This window comes from Hevea brasiliensis, unplaced genomic scaffold (genome assembly GCF_030052815.1).
Source record: "Hevea brasiliensis isolate MT/VB/25A 57/8 unplaced genomic scaffold, ASM3005281v1 Scaf226, whole genome shotgun sequence".
Lineage (NCBI taxonomy): Eukaryota > Viridiplantae > Streptophyta > Magnoliopsida > Malpighiales > Euphorbiaceae > Hevea > Hevea brasiliensis.
In genome coordinates, this window is record NW_026614725.1 from 15,595 (window position 1) to 37,794 (window position 22,200).

Consider the following 22,200-nt stretch of genomic DNA (forward strand, 5'->3'; position numbering starts at 1 on the left):
TGAAAAAAATAGAAGCTTGAATATTCTTTCACATGTGATATAGCTATTGTACATGTGACATAGCTACGTGAATTCCAAATAATAAGGGACAACTACAATAAATATATGAAAGAACACTGTCTGTATCTAACTTTTCAAGAATCTGGATTGCAAATGCCACAGAAGGAACAACTTAAATCAATGAATAACTATGAATATATTGTGCACACTGTCTATCTAGCTTTATACCAATCTAGATTACAAATGCACAATATTGTTGCGTCGCTATTCTTAGGCAAGAAAAAAACTAGATTCATTTTTCAAGAAATGCTGGAACCATTTGGCTGATCTCTTTGGTGTTCTTTGCATTGTTCTGCGGTCTACATGATACAATCCGAAGCTTATTGTATAACCATAAGTCCACTCAAAATTGTCTATCAGAGACCAATGGAAGTAGCCTCTCACATCTGCTCCATTCCTGTAATTTTTATTAACATTTGTAAGATTACCACTTCAACTAAAAACAGAACCCATGATTTTCAAGAACATTGATAGACAAGAAAATGTGAATTTACCCGATTGCCGAAACCAAAGTGAGGTAACCCTGCATGTACTCTAACCTGTTCACGTCATTGAGCATATCTTCAATGTTTTTGCTGCTAGGCTGTGCATATCCTGCAAGTAGTGTATAATTTTTTAAGTCCTGAGACTGAATTACTAATCTCTGTTTGATAATTGCTAATTATACACATATTTAAGTTAGTTTCAAATAATTAAAAAAAAATAGTATTGGGCTTTTTTGATATACATACCATTTTCTGTGATGTACATAGGCGTGTTGTTGTATCTATCTTTGAAGTACATGATTGTCTTCTCCATGCTATTTGGAACAACATAGAAGGTAGGCATTGCTGTCTATATAAGGACAAAACAAAAAGCAATGTTAAGTACTGTTATTATCATTTGATTTGTTATTTAAATTGTGAGTTTTTGATATCTTACTGGCTCTCCTATAAGAACTCCATCTTTCTCTCCAGTTCCATAAGTAAAGGTATCTTTAAGTAAATCATCATGATAATTGCATGGTGTCAACAAACAATCCTTTGCATAGAGGGTGCTATAATGGTTGATTCCAATGAAATCCAATTTGTTTGCTAGTTTCCTCTTATCCTCCACTGAAAATGTTGGTAGCCTTAGACCTACTATCTGTTGCATCTCTGGCGGATACTCTCCAAACATAATGGGATCCATAAATCTACACACACAGCAAAAGAATTGCACTCCTATTAATTCATCTAAGAGCTAGCAATAACTTTATAGTATAAAACTTTAATTGGAGTTAGTAATTACCATGCAGCAATGGAACCTAAAGCTCGTTGAGCTGCCACACGATCAGCGGGAATGTCTCTCAATGGCTCATACCAATAGATATGTAATACAATGCCAATTTTTCCTCCCTGTTTTTCCTATTTCAGGTAATAATTTTATTAAGTAAACATGGTAAGGGAAGGAATTGTCTTTTCAACATTTGATGTGCTAATATATAAAATACCTGATGCTTCTTACGGTAAATTTCAGTTGCTGTGGCATGCGCCAATATCATATTGTGAGCAGCAATGTAGGGTTCTAACTCAGAGCTCCCAGCTTTGCATTTGCCAGCAGGGTAAGAGAATCGATTTGGTGGCCATATTCCACTGTAGTAGCCATATAGGGCCACCATGTTAGCTTCATTGAGTGTAATCCAATGTTTGACTCTGTCCCCAAAAGCCTCAAAGCAGATATCTGCGAAGTAGCCGAAATCATGCCTATAACAAAATTAAGATGGCGGACTAGATGTTTATTAATCTTGCGCGTATTATTAACAACTGTCGCAAATGCTGAACATATAATTTTCTATTACTAGAACCTCCGCGCACATTTTTTTTCAAATTTTCTTTTATTTTTATCTAAAAAAAGTAGCAAATAAGGAGAAACTTACTGTATTTGAGAACTTAATCAAGTGCCATATCGATCTTCTAGTTCTTGAGGAGCATCAAAATAATGCAAGGTAACAACCGGTTCTATTCCTATACAATTAAAGAGGTATAAATAAGAATAATAATAATAATAATACAAAATTATTTAAATCTAAGTGTTAAAGTAGCATAAAATAAGGCTGGCTATGTATTTAGCTTTGAGCAAAAGAGCAGCAGTAAGCTTATTGTAAAATGCCATTCCTTTAGAATTGATCTCTCCAGATCTACCCTCTATTATTGAGATTAAAATTAATTAAAACATGAAGAAATGAAATAAAAAACTCATATTTAATGGAAAATTTTTATGAAACGTACTTGGAAGGATTTTAACCAATGAAATCGAAAATTTATATGAATTTACTCCAAGTGAATACATCAACTCTATGTCATCCTATCAAAATACAAATTAACATAATTTATAATATTTTCAATATTTATTCTACCAAAAAAATATTCTCAATATTTAAAAGGAAAAAAGAATCATCATATTTTATTTTGTTCTGCCTCTTGTGGAGACTTGTCTAATTCAACTTAGAACGATTAAAAATTATTTTTATTGCTAATATCATTTTTTTAATATAATTAAATTATGCTTGACAAATAAGTTAAGCCTGAATTTTTATATATATTATAAATTAAAAAAAAAGGAATTGATAATATTTCATTATTAGATTAATAAATAAATAGCTTGAATTTTTAAATTAAACTAAATTTAAATTAAAACATTAAAAATTCCTAATGGATTGAGTCTGAGTTAAACCAACCAGACCCACTCTAAATTAATTAAACAGATTTAGAACTTAAAATTAGCAAAATTATATATTAATTTTCAGAATAAACGAATCAAGATGAAAATAAGTTTTTGTTTAACGTAAAAAATACAGATAAAATTCAGAATCAAAGTCCCTTGGTAAAAATATTCACTGGTTTCCATCAACCAAATAGAAAAACAGGAGGAAAAAAGTGAAGAAAGAAAAATACTAAAAAGTCATTTTCTCTTATGATAGTTATATCATGGACAACATTGATCATATATAAGGTGAAAATGATTAAAGATTGTTCTATGCAAAGATAAAATTACTGGAATTAAAATTTTATTAACTTAATTAAAAAACTTTGACCGAAATTTAAAAATTCATAATTTTAAATTTTATTAATTTAATTCAGTTGTTTAGCCTTGCGGACTATCGCTGTAAATGAACTAAACACCCTATGTTTTATTTAGTCTAATAGACTATCATTGTGGATGGGCTAAGCACCTTTTGTTTTAGCTTGATGGACAATAGTTGTGGATGGGTTAAGCACCATTAATTTATTTAACCTGGAGACTATCGCTGTAGATGAGTTAAGTAACTTTTTTTTTTTAAGATAATTTCATATAATATATGTTATGAATTTATTTTATATTTCATTAATTGAAGGCTTATGATCAAAGGCGATGCAAAAACTAAAGTGGTGAATTCTTGAAGGTATTTTAGGTTCTCCTACAATTTGCTATTTAAAATAGTATTGGACTAAATAATTTTAATCCAATTAAAATTATAAAAATTGCTTTAAATTAATTCTAGAGACTAATCTCTAAAATGAGCATTGAATTAATATTTTAATTCAGCTCACACTATATGTCTTTTAAGGACTCAAAGTAAAATCACAAATAAAATTGGAATTAAATAAATAAAATAGAAATAATGAAATTTTATTGGCCATTAATGCAGGCGTGCTACGGTGGTGAGATAATCACACTCTTGCCTACTTTATTTAACGAGTATTATCAAACATCATTAATAATTTAAACTTATCTCAATAAAACCATGGACAAAAGTAACAATGACAACTTGATGAAAAATTTAATTCAACGATTCATGCTAGTTCAGAATCGAAGGAATTAATGACAGAAAATTAAACTATGACGTAGAATTGATAAATGCATTCGAAACCAGCCGATCAGTTGTCTTCTAATGGCCAACAAGCAATAGCAAAACTGCTTGGTGGTCAATAAAAAATAATTAAAAAAGAAGAAATCCCTCATATCCTGAAAGAATAATACAATTAAAGAAATGCCACGAAATAAAACGTGGTTCAATTACGACGGCCGAAGGATAAAGGATAAAGTTTTTGATTTGTGCAGATTGAATCATTGAAACTGTGAATAAAGAGATAACAAAATTAATTTTCTTTTCAATAAGTGTCAAACTAACAGATATAAAATATAAATTTTAATAAGACAAATGTTACGTTAACACATAACATTCTCTTACTTGGTCTTATTCTGCCCACCTACCACTCCCCTGCTAATTTTTGTTATATTTCTAAAGCATGAAAAACTGGAAATTGCTTACTAAAATATTCAGTTGCAAGAGTGAAATAGAGATTGGTTATGTGTCTAGTGTGTAAAGAAAGTGTAGCAATTGTTAATTGCTTAGTGGGAAGAGTAGGGGCAATCTTGTATATAGGAATAATGTAACAAGTCTTTGCCTGCTACATAGAACAAGTGGTCATGTCATTTATTAATTGGAATTCCTTCACATGGCAAATCCACATTTGCTGTGACTTAAAATTGGCATGGAAAATCATGTTCCCTGGATCTTGTTAATGTTTAACTCTACACTATAAGGACCTACTGCATTAATGTATTATCTGAATTACACACTTCATTATATTATACATCTGGTAAAAATACAGACCATTATCCTGTAGTGTACGTGTCAATGACACATTAGTTGATGCCAATAATATCCTCTTTTGTTGTCTGAGATTATTATATGTTGGAGGTAAGATGCAAAACACAGATAGTAAAGATTCAATAGAAAAATTGTCCATGTTGTTAAAGTATATTGGCTTTCAGGACTTGCATCAGTTAATTTGGCGTCTATGGTTTTCACGCTATATTATTTTTACATATTTTTAATTCCTTATGTATTTGGTTTGTGCCCATGGGGCTTCTTAATGCAAAATTTGCATATATAAATAAATAAATATATATATATATATATATATATATATATATATATATATATATATATATATATATGTTCTGTCTTCTATTGGGACATAAGTATATATATATCTACGTCTTTTCAGCAGATTTCAGCAGAATGAATACCATTTCTGAGATTTTCGTTTTCTCTGTGCTGTAGATATATTTGTTGCTCAATATGCCACTCACCAAGGACACACTTCTCTACTCTAATGTCAAGCTTGACTAAAGTTGAAAGGTAGTTGATGAATCTTTTTGCTACTAGAAGTGGTACAAGATGGCATTGGGCCTTTTATGGGAGTTATTGGTATATTTCTTATTACCCATGTCTGTTTACATTACTGTGAAGCCTGTTCCCTAATTATCGTGTGGTGTTGGGTAGGTTGCTTTGGCAAATCAGGTGCCCTGCTTAACCAAGAAAAATACAAGAAAGTTACTGGCTGATGCAAGGTCGTTTTAGGTACCGTACTTTGGGGCATGGGCATGGGGAATTGAAATGTGGAACGAAGATGATTATGCGGCAAAATTTAAGTTGGCGGTTAAATAGATTTTCATATTGTGCATTTGTTGAGTAATATGTTTTTATCATCATATTGATATGTGTTTTTTGTTATTCAGATTTTTTTTTTCATTTATTGATGTCATATGAGAATTTGAATAAAGAAAATTGTTGAGATTCCCTTGTTATATTTCTAGTAACGTTTGAACGTATAATTGATGTTTTATTGGCCTTGCCTTAAATACCAACAATCCATAGACAAGAGGAACCGTTTGGTGGCCTTTGGTTGAGCTATCCGATTCGTGGACTAGGTTGCCTGTGTTGACAGTTTGAGACAAACCTCTAACAATGACTGATCTGCATATTGCCCTGTACAGGCCACTGTGAGGTTGTGATCTGATAGCGTAGGAATGAGCTCAAAACTCTAGTTTCTTCACCCGCTGCTCGATTCCTCACCCAGTCTCTGCCTTGGTGTTTCTTCGCTTGTGTCTACCCTTCTCTTTCCCCCTCATGGTTTTGAATAGTTGAATACTGAAAGTGGAGTTGTATGTCTGGCTCTGCAATCGAGTTATAGCAGCAAAGGAATAACTTGGGTTGAAGTCCATAAAAGAAGATCCAATTGGGTCGTAGCTAGAAGAAGCCGTTGGGTTGAGCATAGGATTTGCTTGCTGGTGAGATTGAAGAGGAATCGAGCAATATCAGAGAGTATCTGTGCACGTGATAAATGACTGTGATGGGTTAGATAAAATTGAACATCTATAAAGCCATAACAAGGAGATTTATAGAAAGGGCCGGGAAGATTATAAAGAGGGGGGGTGGTGGGGGGGTTGGGGTGTTGGGGGTGGTGGGGAGGGGGAGAGGAGGACTAGAATGTTCTAAGGTGTGACAACAATTAACTGATAGAGACAACTGGATGGGGACAAATTTTTGGGTTGTTGGTGTTTGATTTTTCTGCTGGGTTTTTGCTTTGATTGGGAATTTTTCAATTTTGGTTAGTGTTCTTCATTGTTATAGTTGAGGTTAAATTTTTATTTTTTCTTTATTTTGATTACAAAATTTTAGATTAAAAAAATAATTATTTATTTTACCTTTGCAAAAACTTAAACCTATGTGAATTTAAACAAAAATGTATAGATTTATTGAACCAAATTGGTTGATAACATCTTTAAACATTATTTCAATTAATTAAAGTTTTTGCTAAACCTAGTTGAGATGCAAACTCCCAAAAGCAACATCTAAAACAATGGGTAACATGGTTAATAAAATTTTGATCTAGTTGGTAAAATTAGATAGAATTGAAGTCTCGATGTCAAAAGCTCTTAGGTTTTAGCTCTCTTAATTGTTTATTTTATTTATTTATATTAACAAATATATTTTGACTTTGATCAATTTTTCAATTGTAATTAATCCAATTAAGATATACCTTACATTTTTATTTTTTTGGTAAAGAAAAGATAATGTGAAGTGAAAATATAGCTAAATTTCTACCATTGAACTGTACATAATTGAAATTGAAGTCTTTTACAGAACTGTAAACTTCCAAGTTCAAATCTTAATTAGAGTCAAATGTGCTAAAAGAATATAGCTTTCTTATTAATAACTTGAACATGGAAAGAATAGAAGCTTGAATATTATAGTACATGGGATGACATCGATAAATAAATGAATGAACATTCGCACAATATTGTTCTGTTGCGATTCTCGAGCATGGATGAAGTAGATTCATTTTTTAGGAAATGCTGGAACCATTTGGCTGATCTTTTTGGTGTTCTCTGCATTGTTGTGCGGTCTACATGATACAATCCGAAGCTTATTGTATAACCATAAGTCCACTAAAAGTTATCTATTAGAGACCAATGGAAGTAACCCCCTCACATCTGCTCCATTCCTGTAATTATTATTAACCCTTATATGATCACCACTTCACCTAAAACAATAACCCATGATTTTCAAGAATATGGATGGACAAGGAAACATGAATTTACCTTATTGCGAGATAACCCTGCATGTACTTTAACCTGTTCGTGTCATTGAGCATATCTTCAATGTTTCTGCTACTAGGCTGTGCATATCCTGCAAGTAATGTATATTTCTTTAAGTATTGAGACTGCATTACTAATCTCTGTTTGATTGTTGCTGGATTATACACATATTTAAGTTAGAAGAAAATAATTAAGAATATGGTAATTGGGATTCACTGATAGGTATTCTATGATGTACATGGGCGTGTTGTTGTATCCATCTTTGAAGTACATTATTGTCTTCTCCATGCTATTTGGAACAACATAGAAGGTAGGCATTGCTGTCTGTTTAAAGAATTAAAAAAAAAGCAATGTTATAGTTATTATCATCTGGTTTTTTATTTATTAGATTGTAAGCTTCTGCATGATCTTACTGGCTCTCCTATAAGAACTCCATCTTTCTCTCCAGTTCCATAAGTAAATGTATCTTTAAGTAAATCATCATGATAATTGCATGGTGCCAACAAGCAATCCTTTGCGTAGAGGGTTCTATAATGGTTGATTCCAATGAAATCCAATTTGTTTGCCAATTTCCTTTTATCCTCCGCTGAAAATGATGGTAGCCTTAGGCCTACTATTTGTTGCATTTCTAGTGGGTATTCTCCAAATATAATGGAATCCATAAACCTACACGCAAAACAAAAGAATTGAAATCCAACTAATTCATTTAGGAGGAAGCAACAACTTTAAAGTATAAAACTTGAATTAAGAGTAATTAATTACCAAGCCGCAATGAAACCTAGACCTCGTTGAGCAGCCACACGATCGGCTGGAATATCTCTCAATGGCCCATACCAATAGAAATGCAGTACAATGCCAATCTTCCCTCCTTGTTTTTCCTATTTCAGGTAATAATTTTATGAAGTAAATATAGCAAGGGAAAGAGTTCTCTTTACTCAGTATTTGATGTGCTATTGTTTATAATACCTGATACTTCTTTCCATAAATTTCATTTTCTGTGGCATGCGCCAATATCATATTATGAGCAGCAATGTAGGGTTCTAAGTCAGAGTTTCCAGCTTTGCAATTGCCTGCAGGGTGAGAGCATCGGTTTGGTGGCCATATTCCACTGTAGTAGCCATATTGAGCCACCATGTTAGCTTCATTGAGTGTAATCCAATGTTTCCCAAAAGCCTCGAAACAGATATCTGCGAAGTAGCCGAAATCATCCCTACGACAAGATTAATATTGTAGAGTAAATGTTAAATAATCTTGCTTATTAATATTGATAGCAACTGCAAGTAATGCTAAACATATAATTTGCCTATTTTCTATTGCTAAAAACTAAATCACTTTTTTTTTTTCCGAAATTTTCTTTAATATATATTTGTTAAGTAAAACATGAGCTAAGAGGAAACTTACTGTATTTGTGGACTTAGCCAAGAACCATATCGATCTTCTAATTCTTGAGGAACATCGGTATGGTACAAAGTAATAACCGGTTCTATTCCTACATAATTAAAAAGGTATATATAAAATTGAGAATTAAAAAAAAATGTTAATCCTAAGTGCCAAAGTAGCATAACATAAGGCAATGTGTTTTACCTTTAAGCAAGAGAGCGTCAATAAGTTTATTGTGAAATGCAATGCCCTCTGAATTAACTTCTCCAAATCTACCATCTGTAACTAAGATTAGTATTATGCATTAACTCGGTATCGTCCAGTCTTAATGCAAGCATAATTTATAATATTTTCAATATTTTATTGTCAATATATTATATTGTTGAGTAACTTCTTTTTTTATTATTTTTAGAAGGGGAAGAAGAACCATCACCTCCTATTAATTCCCACATTTTATTGAGACCTATCTAATACAACTTAACCCGATAAACAATTATTTAAGTGAAGAAAATGATCAATTGCCAAAAATAGATGATAGCGATCATCTGCTACATCCCCATTGCTTCCATCCGCAATTTTTCCTGATAACAACAGTAGTCACATTTTTTTTAATTAGCTACATGAACAAAAGTTATTTATCAATTATATGTACATCGACCTTCCACTCATAATGTTAGTTGAAAAGGAAAAGAAAAGTAGATTAATTGAGAAGTTTCACTGATTAGAAAAGCAAATTTAAAAAAAAAAAAAAAAAAAAAAAAAAACTCGAGAGGGCTAATACAATTACGTAGCTGATGTTGGTCATTAATGGTTCACTTGTAACCTTAAAATAAGACTAAGTCAGTACTCTAATTTCATGTTCAGAAAAATTAAATAACCTGAAGTAAGCAGATAAATAGCAAATGAGAATTTGACCAATAACAAACTAGATAAAGTCAACTATATGTCAAGAACTAGAAATTCCATAGTATAGCTGGCAATATATAAATAAGTGGGTGAATGCATCCCAATTGCTGAGGCCTTTGTTGCCTTCCGAGAATACTCTTTCCATCTGCAGGAATAAACATATGAAGAAATTAATTTATGTATGGGAAATATTGTCTGCATGCAACTCAAGTACATGATCTATGAGAAAGTTTGTCTAGGGATGGTTACAAATTTCTCAGAAAATTATTTTTTTATGAGAGAATTATATTCATTGAATGGCTTCATTTTTCATCAGTTTAAAAGGAATTTAAATTCATTGCAATGGCATAAATTTGTTTAATTTAGTGCATATATATATAGAGAAGAGAATCATACATATATATAGCTACCTGATAAGAAGAAGTTGCAGTCCCAAAGACCAAAAAAAAGATGGAGGGAATTGGCCACGATCCAAACATGAACGCCTATCTATCATCAACACTATTGATGATAGGAAGAGAACCAAAACAAAACTGGCTTTCTTCATCCTTCACTGCTAATGCTATTCTTTTTTTCTTCTGCCGCTGCACAACTAATAACAGAGTTTAACTTTCTTCTTAATTGGCTTGTGTTAATGCTGGGATGTCGAGCCTTTATATAGAGAACTCATTGGCATTGTTTATATTTTTTTAATTACTAGTTGATGGATATGCGCCTGCCAATGCAATTGCACGTATTGTGGTCAAATATGATGATCAAACATAACGGTCAATATCTTGCTAAATCTAACGGATTAGATTAATAAAAGGATTATGCACAATTATGTTAATTAATTAATTGGGATTTGAGAGAGTGTTAGATATTTATATAATATGTGCATGTTGCTTACATACATGGCCCCCGCGTAACTTTTTTTTTTCCTGACTCCTAAATAAAAGAATAGTTGGTCAACTGCCAAAAGAATGGTATCGTGCATGAGGATACCTTGAACTAACAGAGGAAGGAAGACTAGTCTAAGAATTCCTGAATGATAAAAGATGCACAAGTCTTCCTCAAAATCCCATGCCATAGAATATACGTAATAGATATATATATAAACAAAAAAAATTAGGGAAATATATTATTTATTTTAATTTATATTTTGGAGCTTTTTTTGGCTAACATATGGAGCTTTATCCTTATATATGATTTTCAGATCTCTATAGATTATATTGTGTTCACTAAATAACCAATTTGATTTTTTTTTAATTTATTTTAATATTTTTAAAAAGAATAGAGGCTATTAGAAATGGATACTCTATAAGAAATTTATTACACTCTTTTTAATGATTTTATTGCTTAAATGGACTATTCTATTGCTTATGTCTTATGAAAAAAATTCAATATATATATATATATATATATATATATATATATATATATATATATATATATATATATATATATATATATCATTTGTTAAATTTCTACAAGAAAATAATTAATTTCCTTCACATCGTGTTTTTGAATCTAGGGTGAAAGGATGACAAGTTGCTGGTAGTTACATTTTTTATTTTATATTATTTTTTTTTTTTTGAGAATATACATTTTATTATTCTCTCAAACATTATTTTATTAGAATAATTATTTTATTATTGTTAATATAAAAAGTTGCGAATATCATATTATCATATCTCTCAAACATTATCCTTTGTTAGTGGTATTTTTCCTTACCATTTATGCAAATAAAAAATTTAATTTATGAGAACTTATTTAATACTTATATATAGATAACGAATAATAAAACTGTTATACATATATAATGATTATATTCTAAAATCTCTCACTCATTCAACCCACTGCAAATTGTGTATTTTTGTGTATGTGTGATAATTATGAGTTCTTTTAATAAGAAAAATGTGGTAGAATTTGAAAAGAACCATGCGGCCACTGTGAGTCATTGATCTACTTGCTCTGCCCTCTTCTCCTCTCTCTTTCTTGTTCGGCATACAAGCCTTAACCAGATCAAAAGGATGAGTGGAGAAGCCATCTTCTCCTCTCTCTTTCTTGTTCGGAATACAAGCCTTAACCAGATCAAGAGGATGAGTAGAGGAGCCAGTAATAATGGAAGCGAATCTATTATATAAGCGACATCTATTAATTATAGAACAAGCATTAATTTTGAATGTTTTGAGTAGATCTATTGACCTAGGAATAATTGTCAAACCCATGCCAAGTTTTACTTAGTTTTATTACAAATAATCCATTTTATTAAAAAAAAACTAGTTATATTAGCAAATGTATTTTGATTTAATTAATATAATTAAGATATTTCCTGCATTTCTATTTTTGGTTAAAAAAAAAGGTAATATCAAGTAAAAAATATAGCTAAATTTCTTATTAGGAGCTAAAACATGAAAAAAATAGAAGCTTGAATATTCTCGTACACGTGACATAGCTATGGTACACGTGACATAGCTATGTGACTTCCAAATAATAAGGGACAACTTCAATAAATATATGAAAGTACACTGTCTGTATCTAACTTTTCAAGAATCTGGACTACAAATGCCACAGAAGGAACAACTTAAATCAATGAATAACTATGAATATATTGTGCACACTGTCTATCTAGCTTTATACCAATCTAGATTACAAATGCACAATATTGTTCTGTTGCTATTCTTAGGCAAGAAAAAAACCAGATTCATTTTTCAAGAAATGCTGGAACCATTTGGCTGATCTCTTTGGTGTTCTTTGCATTGTTCTGCGGTCTACATGATACAATCCGAAGCTTATTGTATAACCATAAGTCCACTCAAAATTGTCGATCAGAGACCAATGGAAGTAGCCTCTCACATCTGCTCCATTCCTGTAATTTTTATTAACTTTTGTAAGATTACCACTTCAACTAAAAACAGAACCCATGATTTTCAAGAACATTGATAGACAAGAAAATGTGAATTTACCTAATTGCCGAAACCAAAGAAGTGAGGTAACCCTGCATGTACTCTAACCTGTTCACGTCATTGAGCATATCTTCAATGTTTTTGCTGCTAGGCTGTGCATATCCTGCAAGTAGTGTATAATTTTTTAAGTCCTGAGACTGAATTACTAATCTCTGTTTGATAATTGCTAATTATACACATATTTAAGTTAGTTTCGAATAATTAAAAAAAAATAGTATTGGGCTTTATTGATATATATACCATTTTCTGTGATGTACATAGGCGTGTTGTTGTATCTATCTTTGAAGTACATGATTGTCTTCTCCATGCTATTTGGAACAACATAGAAGGTGGGCATTGCTGTCTATATAAGGACAAAACAAAAAGCAATGTTAAGTACTGTTATTATCATTTGATTTGTTATTTAAATTGTGAGCTTTGGATATCTTACTGGCTCTCCTATAAGAACTCCATCTTTCTCTCCAGTTCCATAAGTAAAGGTATCTTTAAGTAAATCATCATGATAATTGCATGGTGTCAACAAACAATCCTTTGCATAGAGGGTGCTATAATGGTTGATTCCAATGAAATCCAATTTGTTTGCTAGTTTCCTCTTATCCTCCACTGAAAATGTTGGTAGCCTTAGACCTACTATCTGTTGCATCTCTGGCGGATACTCTCCAAACATAATGGGATCCATAAACCTACACACACCAACGAAAGAATTTGCACTCCTATTAATTCATCTGAGGGCAAGCAGCAACTTTATAGTATAAAACTTTAACTAATTAGAGCAATTTATTACCATGCGGCAATGAAACCTAAAGCTCGTTGAGCAGCCACACGATCAGCTGGAATATCTCTCAATGGCTCATACCAGTAGATATGTAATACAATGCCAATTTTTCCTCCTTGTTTTTCCTATTTCAAGTAATAATTTTATTAAGTAAACATGGTATGGGAAAGAATTCTCTTTTCAGTATTTGAAGTCATAATGTATATAATACCTGATACTTCTTCCGGTAAATTTCAGTTGCTGTGGCATGCGCTAATATCATATTATGTGCAGCAATGTAAGGCTCTAACTCAGAGTTCCCAGCTTTACATTTGCCTACAGGGTAAGAGCATCGATTTGGTGGCCATATTCCACTGTAGTAGCCATATTGGGCTGCCATGTTAGCTTCATTGAGTGTAATCCAATGTTTGACTCTGTCTCCAAAAGCTTGGAAGCAGATATCTGCGAAGTAGCCGAAATCATCCCTATAACAAAATTAAGATGGTAGAGTAGATGTTTATTAATCTTGCTCATATTATTAACAATGGTAGCATTTTATAATTTTCTATAACTAAAACCTCCAAAGCATACTTTTCTAAAATTTTCTTTAACTTTTATAAAAAAAAAAAGAGTACCAAATATAGAGAAACTTACTGTATTTGAGAACTTAGCCAAGCGCCGTATCGATCTTCTAGTTCTTGAGGAACATCAAAATGATGCAAGGTAACAACTGGTTCTATTCCTATAGAATTAAAGAGGTATACATAAGAATAATAATAATACAAAAGTACTTAAATCTAAGTGTCAAAGTAGCATAAAATAGGGCTATGTATTTACCTTTGAGCAAAAGAGCATCAATAAGCTTATTGTAAAATGTAATTCCTTCAGAATTGATCTCTCCAAATCTACCCTCTATTATTAAGATCAAAATTAATTAAAACATAAAGAAATGAAATAGAAAACTCATATTTAAAGGAAAATTTTTGTGTAACATACTTGGAAGGATTCTGACCCATGAAATCGAAAATCTATATGAATTTACTCCCAGGGAATGCATTAACTCTATATCGTCATTCTGTCAAAATACAAGCATAATTTATAATATTTTCAATATTTCTTCTACCAAAAAAATATATATTTTTTCAATATTTAAAAAGAAAAAAGAACCACCATATTTTATTTTTTTTCTGCCTCTTGTTGAGACTAGTCTAATTCATCTTAGCACAATTAAAAATTATTTTTATTACTAATATCATTTTTTAAAATGATTAAATTACTAGTATCCAATGATTTTTTAATCCTTAATTTGGCTAAGTTGGATCTTGTTTTTGGTAGAAACTTCATTCTAATTAGTGGAAAACGTTTGCAAATATAATCAAATTAAGTCAAAATTTTTTGCTCTTTTCATCCCTGTTATTGATAGGAACTTTCGGAACTCTAATTAATAGAAAAATAGATTATTTAATTAAGTCAAGAAAATTATTGATTACCAAAAATAGATGATAGTGATCATCAGCTACATCCCCATTGCTTCCATCCGCAGTATTTGCACCAGATACGTGAGTAAATACATCCCAATTGCTTAGGCCTTTGTTGCCTTCCAAGTATGCTCCTTCAATCTGCAGGAATAAACATATATAGAAATTAATAATTAATCTGCAGGAATATATAGAAATTAATCTGCAGGCCTTTGATGCAAACCAAACAGATTTTTTACTCTTAACAGCAAATTTTCAGGCAAAAAAAAGATTTCTCATAAAGCAAAGCGAATGTTGCTTGCCGGTCTGTGATAGTATAAATTTGTTTAATACAATGCATAAATATATAGAAGAGAAGCTTACATATACCAACCTGATAAGAAGAAGTTGCGGTACCAAAGAGAAAAGAAGGAGGGAATTGGCTACGGTCCAAACATGAACACCTCTCTATCATCAACGCTATTGATGATAGGAAGAGAACTAACACAAAACAGGCTTTCTTCATCCTTCACTACTAATGCTATTCTCTTCTGCTGCTGCACAACTAATAACAGAGGTTAACTTCTTAATTGGATTGTGTAAATGCTGGGATATTGTCGTCCCTTTATATAGAGAACTCATTGGCATTTTTTATATTTTTTTATTACTAGTTGAATATGCTGCCTGCCAATGCAACTTCTCATTTGTGGTCAAATATAATGATCAAACTTGACGGTCAATATCTTGCTAAGTCCAACGGATTAGATTAATCAAGGAAAGGATTGTGCATAATTTATGTTAATTAATTAATTGGTATATAATATATATGCAAGTTGCTGGCATACATTGTTGGTTAAATATCATATTATATCTCTGGCTATCACAACTGCCAAAAGAATGGCAGTTTTAATTTGCTCATTTTTCATGGAATTGCTTTTATTTTTTATTTTTTCCTTTTTTAATTTAAGCCTTCATGATATAAGGATTTTAAATGGTCGTATTTGTTTGGGGGAAATTGATTTCAGGGGATTATTAATCTTCTTCATTTTATTTCTCTAGTGGGTAATTTAGGGGTGAGCATTCGGTTCGAACCGAATCGACTTAAATTATGAAAACCGAATTATATATTTTAGAAACCGAACCGGAATGGATGAAAAATCGAATCGAACCGAACCACTCTATTTCAGTTCAGTTAGACTTGGTTCAAACCGATCAGTTTTATTTTTTATTATTTTTTAATTTAGACTTAATTTTTAAGTTATTTGGTTTAATTTTGACTTTGGTTTAAACATAATAAATATTAATGAATGGAATTAAATAATTTATATATATATAATTAAATATAATTCATAAATTCCCCATAAAAATAAACCAATTCAAAAGTCGATTTCGGTTCGATTTGATTCGATTTGAATATATAAATTACTATTCGGTTCGGTTTAACTGATTTTTTTCTTTAAAATCGAGCCGAATCAAAATAACCGAAATTTTTATAATGTAAAACCGAACCGAACCGATTAAATTTTAAAATAGAACCAATTGAACCGAATTGACTTGGTTCGATTCGATTCAATTTTTCGGTTTAAACCGAAATCTGCTCACCCCTAGTGGGTATGTTCTAGTTGGCACTACAATTTCTGATGGGAAACTGCACTGCAAGAACCAAAAATTGACCAAGCAAGTTGATAAGATTTTTGATAAACCTAACGTCCTTTTTCTCAAAAGTCGATACGGTTTGATTTGGTTCTATTTGAATAAATAAAATTACTATTCGGTTTGGTTTAATCGATTTTTCTCTTCAAAATCGAATCAAACAGAAATAACCAAAATTTTTATAATATCAAACCAAACTGATTGAACTGAATTGACTCGATTTGGTTCGGTTTTTCAGTTTAAACCGAAATCTACTCACCCCTAGTGGGCATGTTCTAGTTGGCACTGCAATTTCTAATAGGAAACTGCACTGCAAGAACCAAAAATTGACCAAGCAAGTTGATAAGATTTTTGATAAACCTAGCATCCTATTTCTCAAAGACAAATAAGGGTCATCAGCCAAGTGTTATCTTCATTCGATAGCTTATATTCAAGTTGAAACACACGGACTATCTCTTACTGTATAGTCCACTTTTTATTATTAGATATATTGAGCATCTGACTCTTTTTGTTTTTTATAAACAAACCGTTTTATTAATAATTAAACCAGGAAAAACTTAGCATGAAACATCCATTAAGCATTTGACCCATTGAATAAAAAAATGTTAAGCAAACTTTGAATTCCATGCATTCTCACTTTTCTTCATTTTCATTGTTTGCATGACGCCTAAAATTAAGATTTCTAAACCTGTTTTACTATCCTTTCCTCCAAAGTCTACAAGTCACAGTTGAAAAATCAATATATCATTCAAGTACGTGGAAATCTCAAACTACAAAAGTAGCGTCTTGATCTTTTTGTTAAGCCATCCACCTCTTTTCCTTTTTTTTTTTTTTTTTACTTTAATTAATTAGCTTCAATAATATTCAAATTTATAACTTCATTTTTTTCAAAAAAAGATCTATTATCATTAAATTAAAATTGGTTACTTGTTTTACAGATTATTTTAGTGTTCTTTTTGGTATTTCAAGGTCTACAAAATATAAAGGAAATGCATATGTTGAATACCCATATGGGATATGACCATTCAAAGTTACCAATACCAACCAAAGTAGCTCCCCATCAGATCTGCTTTTCTCATTTCGTGGAAGCATCGATAATGCATGCATGGTATGTTCAAACTGAAACTGAAATTTCAGGGCAATTAATAAGCAACGTGCTGAAAGTAATTAACTTTATAATTGGACGACTTGGAGTCATCGCAAATCTATGGTCTTTTTTTCTTCATTTTTTAATTATATATATAATTTTTATGGTTATCTTGGAAAACTAAGACCCATGTGCAATATAAACGAATCAATTTTTGTTCGTTCAAAATCGAAGGAATTAATGCAAAAAAAAAAAAAAAACTTTGATATAAAATTAATTAATAAATGCATCAAAACCAACCGATCACTTGTCTTCCGAAGGCCAATAGCCAATAATAAACTGCTTGTTGTGCTCATTAATGTTATTAATTAGCTAATGAATGAAAATAATTAAAAAGAAGAAATCTGCCAAAGCCTGAAAGAAGAATAAAATTAAAGAAATGACCACACAAACAAATTTCAATTACGACGGCCCAAGAATATGTTCCCTCACCATACACAAAATGTTGAAATTTAAATATAATTTTCATGTAACAATATTATTATCCCCAACCTACTTTCACGGGGCAGACGCACTGCCATGGTTGGGCGCCTCCCCCAATTTTTTTTTAATTGCATACATTATCAATTATTTTATTTTAATTAGAATTAAGAGTTTTTATACAAGAGACACTTGGTCCCCTCAATGTTTTTTAAAAAATTAACTTAATAATAATAATAATAATAATAATAATAATAATAATAATAATAATAATAATAATAATTCAAGTTAAAAATATTTTTAAAATGAACAAAATAATAATAATTAAATATTACACAGTTAATATTTATTTAAAATACACTAAAAATCATATATATACAAAGAAAATAAAAAAGGATAATGGGAAATTAAAAAAAAATAAAGCTTTCAATTTTTTCGTCTTATTTTGTATTTTTAAGTCTTTATATTGTTTTTTTTTTTACTTAATATTTTAAGTGCTAAATTAAGTACAGATTGAATATGCTAACTTGGGTGATATATGTGCCTTTCTTGTTAATTTTTTCCATCTATTTAAAATTAATAAAATATATGATTCATAAAAAAAAATATTGATTATTGTTTGATAAAAGTTTAATTTATAATTTTTATTAATTATATAATAATATAATTATTTAAATGACTTTTCTAACAAGTACAATATTGCACTCGTTAATATTTATTAAATATGTTTCTTTATTACTAAAATTGTATCCATAAATAAGAAATTATATTTTTTATGTGTATATATCGTTATACATTTCTATATAATATTAATATTTTCTGATTTAAAATTGATAATAAATAAACATATTGAAGAATGAATTTATGTTTATTTTAGGTCTTTAAGTGGATTTGTTGCAGTTTTTCCTTCTCATCAGCAAAAAGGTTCTCTAGATATTTTATTTTATTTTATTTTTTTCATTTGGAAGATAAGATTCTGTAATTGATATTGATAGAGGGAATCGGTCAGAGAGACAGGGAGATGGGGAGATGGTTGAAGATGGAGAGGATAAAATAGTAATTAACATTCTTTTTTCTTTTAACTTATGTCATGGTAGTGAGATATTTAGGAAATCGAAAATAATAAGTTAAAAGGATTTTATTATAACGTAAATTAATATTAAGGTGATTTGATAATATAAATTAAAGTTTAGAGATAATATTTTCTTCAGAGATAACTGGTGAAAATTATCTTGAAATTTGAAGGCATATGGGGCTCAAGAAATCCTCCAGCTTTCATGTCTTTGCATTTGATGAATATTTTTCATTTAAATATTATATTTTTATATTTTATATATAACAATAAAAATTCTTATAAAAAAAGAAAGTTATTATTTGTTAATGTTCTTTGACAATAATCTTCGGCATTATTGTGATATAGTCATTTAATTATTAAATTAAAAGAATTAATAATATGACAAGTTGCTGGTTGTTACATTTTTTATTTTTTTATTTTATTTCGAATGGCAGTTAACTTATATAATTCCTATCAATTTCTTTGAATTCGCATACGCTCATCACTATCTTATTCTTATGATAATTTTTTATTTAAATAATATAATTATATATAATCTTTGAAGGAATAAGCATGTCCTAAGTTTATGACGAGATCATAAAAAACGAGGGTAAACAAGCCGCCTCATACATATATAACATTTGTTTTGTATATATAAATGCATGCATCTCATCCTGATATCTTTTCAATAATTATTTTCAACTCATTCCTAATTTTTCTTCCTTTCCTTATTTTGTTATTGTTAATGATAAAAAGTGACCAATATCATATTATCATAGCTCTCAAACATTATTCTTTTGTTAATGATATTTTACCTTAGCAATTTATGCAAAATAAGAAACCTAATTTACCACAATTTATTCAATACATTTGTTATATATATAATACATAATAAAATCATTGCATGTATAATAATTGTATATCAAAATTTCACATTTGTCTAATCCACTGTGGATTGTGTGTGTCGATGTGATAATTGTGAAGTCTTCTAATAAGAAAAATATGATATGAAAAGAACCATGTGACCTTTTGATAAACTCATTTTATATAAGTATTTTAGGGTAGTTTTGCATTCATTTTGCCTTTTTAGTTTAGCAATTTTATACTTTTAATGCTTATTTTAGTTAATTTTTTAATTTTAGTTTCATTATATTTGATTTTCGGAATTTTAATGTTTTTAATAGGTTTTAATAAGGTTTAATAAGAAAAATATGATATGAAAAGAACCATGTAGCCTTTAGTGGAACAATGCCATTGTACTTCATTTATCGACTTTCTCTGCACTTTCCTTTTCTTTCTTTCTTGTTTGGCATACAAGTCTTAACTAGATCAAGAGAATGAGTATAGCAGCCCGCAACAATGGAAGCAAATCTGATATATATGTGAGATCTATTGACCACAAAACATCCCTTAATTGTGGGTATTTTGAGTAGTCTATTGACTTAGGAATAGTTAACAAACTAGCAGAATGCCCATGCTATGCATGCATGGGTTAACATGTAATTTTGATTTTTAATTATTATTTAAATAATAATACTTATTATTAAATTAATTTTTATTTAAATTTCTTTCTTATTTAATTTCATTTAATAAATTTCAACTATTGTGGTAGTAATTTTTTAATTAATTTATGGTATAGCTAATTAAAATACCTTATCTAATTCTTTTTATATATAAATTGATTATAATTTCTATGATTATTTTGTTTAGAATATAACAATTACTTTATTTTGTTTAGAATATAATAATTACTTTATTCATAAAAATAATTTAAACATTATAAAATTTTCATATTTTATCATATAAATTTATGTAAAGTGATATTTTATTTCTTTATTACTTTACAAAAAATATATTACATTAATGAAAAATAATATTATTTCCAATAATATATAAATATAATATTTTTTTGTAATTAACATAGTAAAAAATTATTTAAATTTAATAATAATAAAAATGTATAACATTATTATTAATTAAAGATAATATTTTATTATATTATTTTCAAAAATGCAATATCTTTATATTTTTTGCAAGGTGTTAAAACTATTTTTCTATTAATATGATATTTTTTTTTTTGTGAATTTTTTTTTTACAAAAATTGTTATCCTTTATATAAATTTCTAATATAAAATATAAAAATTTCATAAAAATTAATTTATTAAATAAATATACAATATATGTATATTATCATTTCTGTTAATGTAATAAAATTTACAAAGATATATCCATAATTTTGATACTGTAACTTATTTTTTTAATCAACTTTACTTGTATTTATAATAATATTTATTATTTATCTTTGAAATTCTATGACTATATAAAAATATAGTTGATAAATGATTTCTGCATAAAAATATAATTATTAACTAAAATAGAAAAATAATTTTTGTCATAGCCTGAAATTTTCATTCATTCTTAATTTTTTTAAAAAATATTTTTTTGAATTAACGAGTAACATTTTTCTTAGTCTTGGTAAGAATATTTTAATTATAAAATATTTATTTAAGTTATAATGAAATCCAATATTATTTTAAATGTTTGAATGGTTATGGGAGTATTTATATATACACAATTTAAATATTATTTCTAGTTATGATTGAAATTTATCATATTTTACAAATAACAATTTATTGACCTTGTTAAATGAATATTACTATATATTGATAATATCAATAATAAATGTATTATTATATTTAAAAATGCATAGTACTTTAATTTCATGAAGTTGATTTCATATAATGATATACATATATTGTAAATTGATGTTCTAGTATAATTGTTGTATTATTTGTTTTTGGGTGTAAAAAGGGTTAAAATAATGTAATATATAAGTATTATATATTAAAAAAAAAAACTGGCCTATCAGGAGTAGAGAGAAAAACCTTCCTCCCCATCTCTCGATCTCTCTCGCTCTCTTTTCCCCTCTCTTTCTGCTTTAGACCGATGGCAACTACAGCCCTTGAGGCAAGGCGAGTCTCTGACCACCCGGTAGGGCCCAGCGACGACAAGAAACGGGCATCGGATGG

General features: G+C 29.4%; 1 protein-coding gene and 1 pseudogene across 1 annotated transcript; both read right to left on the reverse strand.

The window, feature by feature from the left end:
• Positions 1 to 574: 574 nt before the first annotated feature.
• LOC131169158 (beta-glucosidase 18-like) lies at positions 575 to 10,807 on the reverse strand (annotated as a pseudogene).
• Positions 10,808 to 12,262: 1,455 nt separating this feature from the next.
• On the reverse strand, positions 12,263 to 15,462 carry LOC110640935 (beta-glucosidase 18-like). The gene is made up of 11 exons (XM_058141774.1): positions 15,292 to 15,462; positions 14,931 to 15,059; positions 14,437 to 14,515; positions 14,278 to 14,352; positions 14,095 to 14,182; positions 13,673 to 13,925; positions 13,471 to 13,586; positions 13,117 to 13,369; positions 12,927 to 13,029; positions 12,687 to 12,789; positions 12,263 to 12,589 (listed from the first exon to the last, which is right to left on the reverse strand). The coding sequence occupies exons 1-11, from the start codon at positions 15,421 to 15,423 to the stop codon at positions 12,403 to 12,405; spliced, it is 1,518 nt and encodes a 505-aa protein (XP_057997757.1). The 5' UTR covers positions 15,424 to 15,462; the 3' UTR covers positions 12,263 to 12,402.
• Positions 15,463 to 22,200: the final 6,738 nt, after the last annotated feature.

Coding starts and splice junctions, on each gene's coding strand:
- LOC110640935 (XM_058141774.1), bottom strand. CDS start 15,423: ATGAAGAAAGCCTGTTTTGTGTTAGTTCTCTTCCTATCATCAATAGCG. Junction 15,060..15,291: donor CCGCAACTTCTTCTTATCAG/GTTGGTATATGT, acceptor TTATTCCTGCAG/ATTGAAGGAGCATACTTGGA. Junction 13,030..13,116: donor GAGTTCTTATAGGAGAGCCA/GTAAGATATCCA, acceptor GTCCTTATATAG/ACAGCAATGCCCACCTTCTA.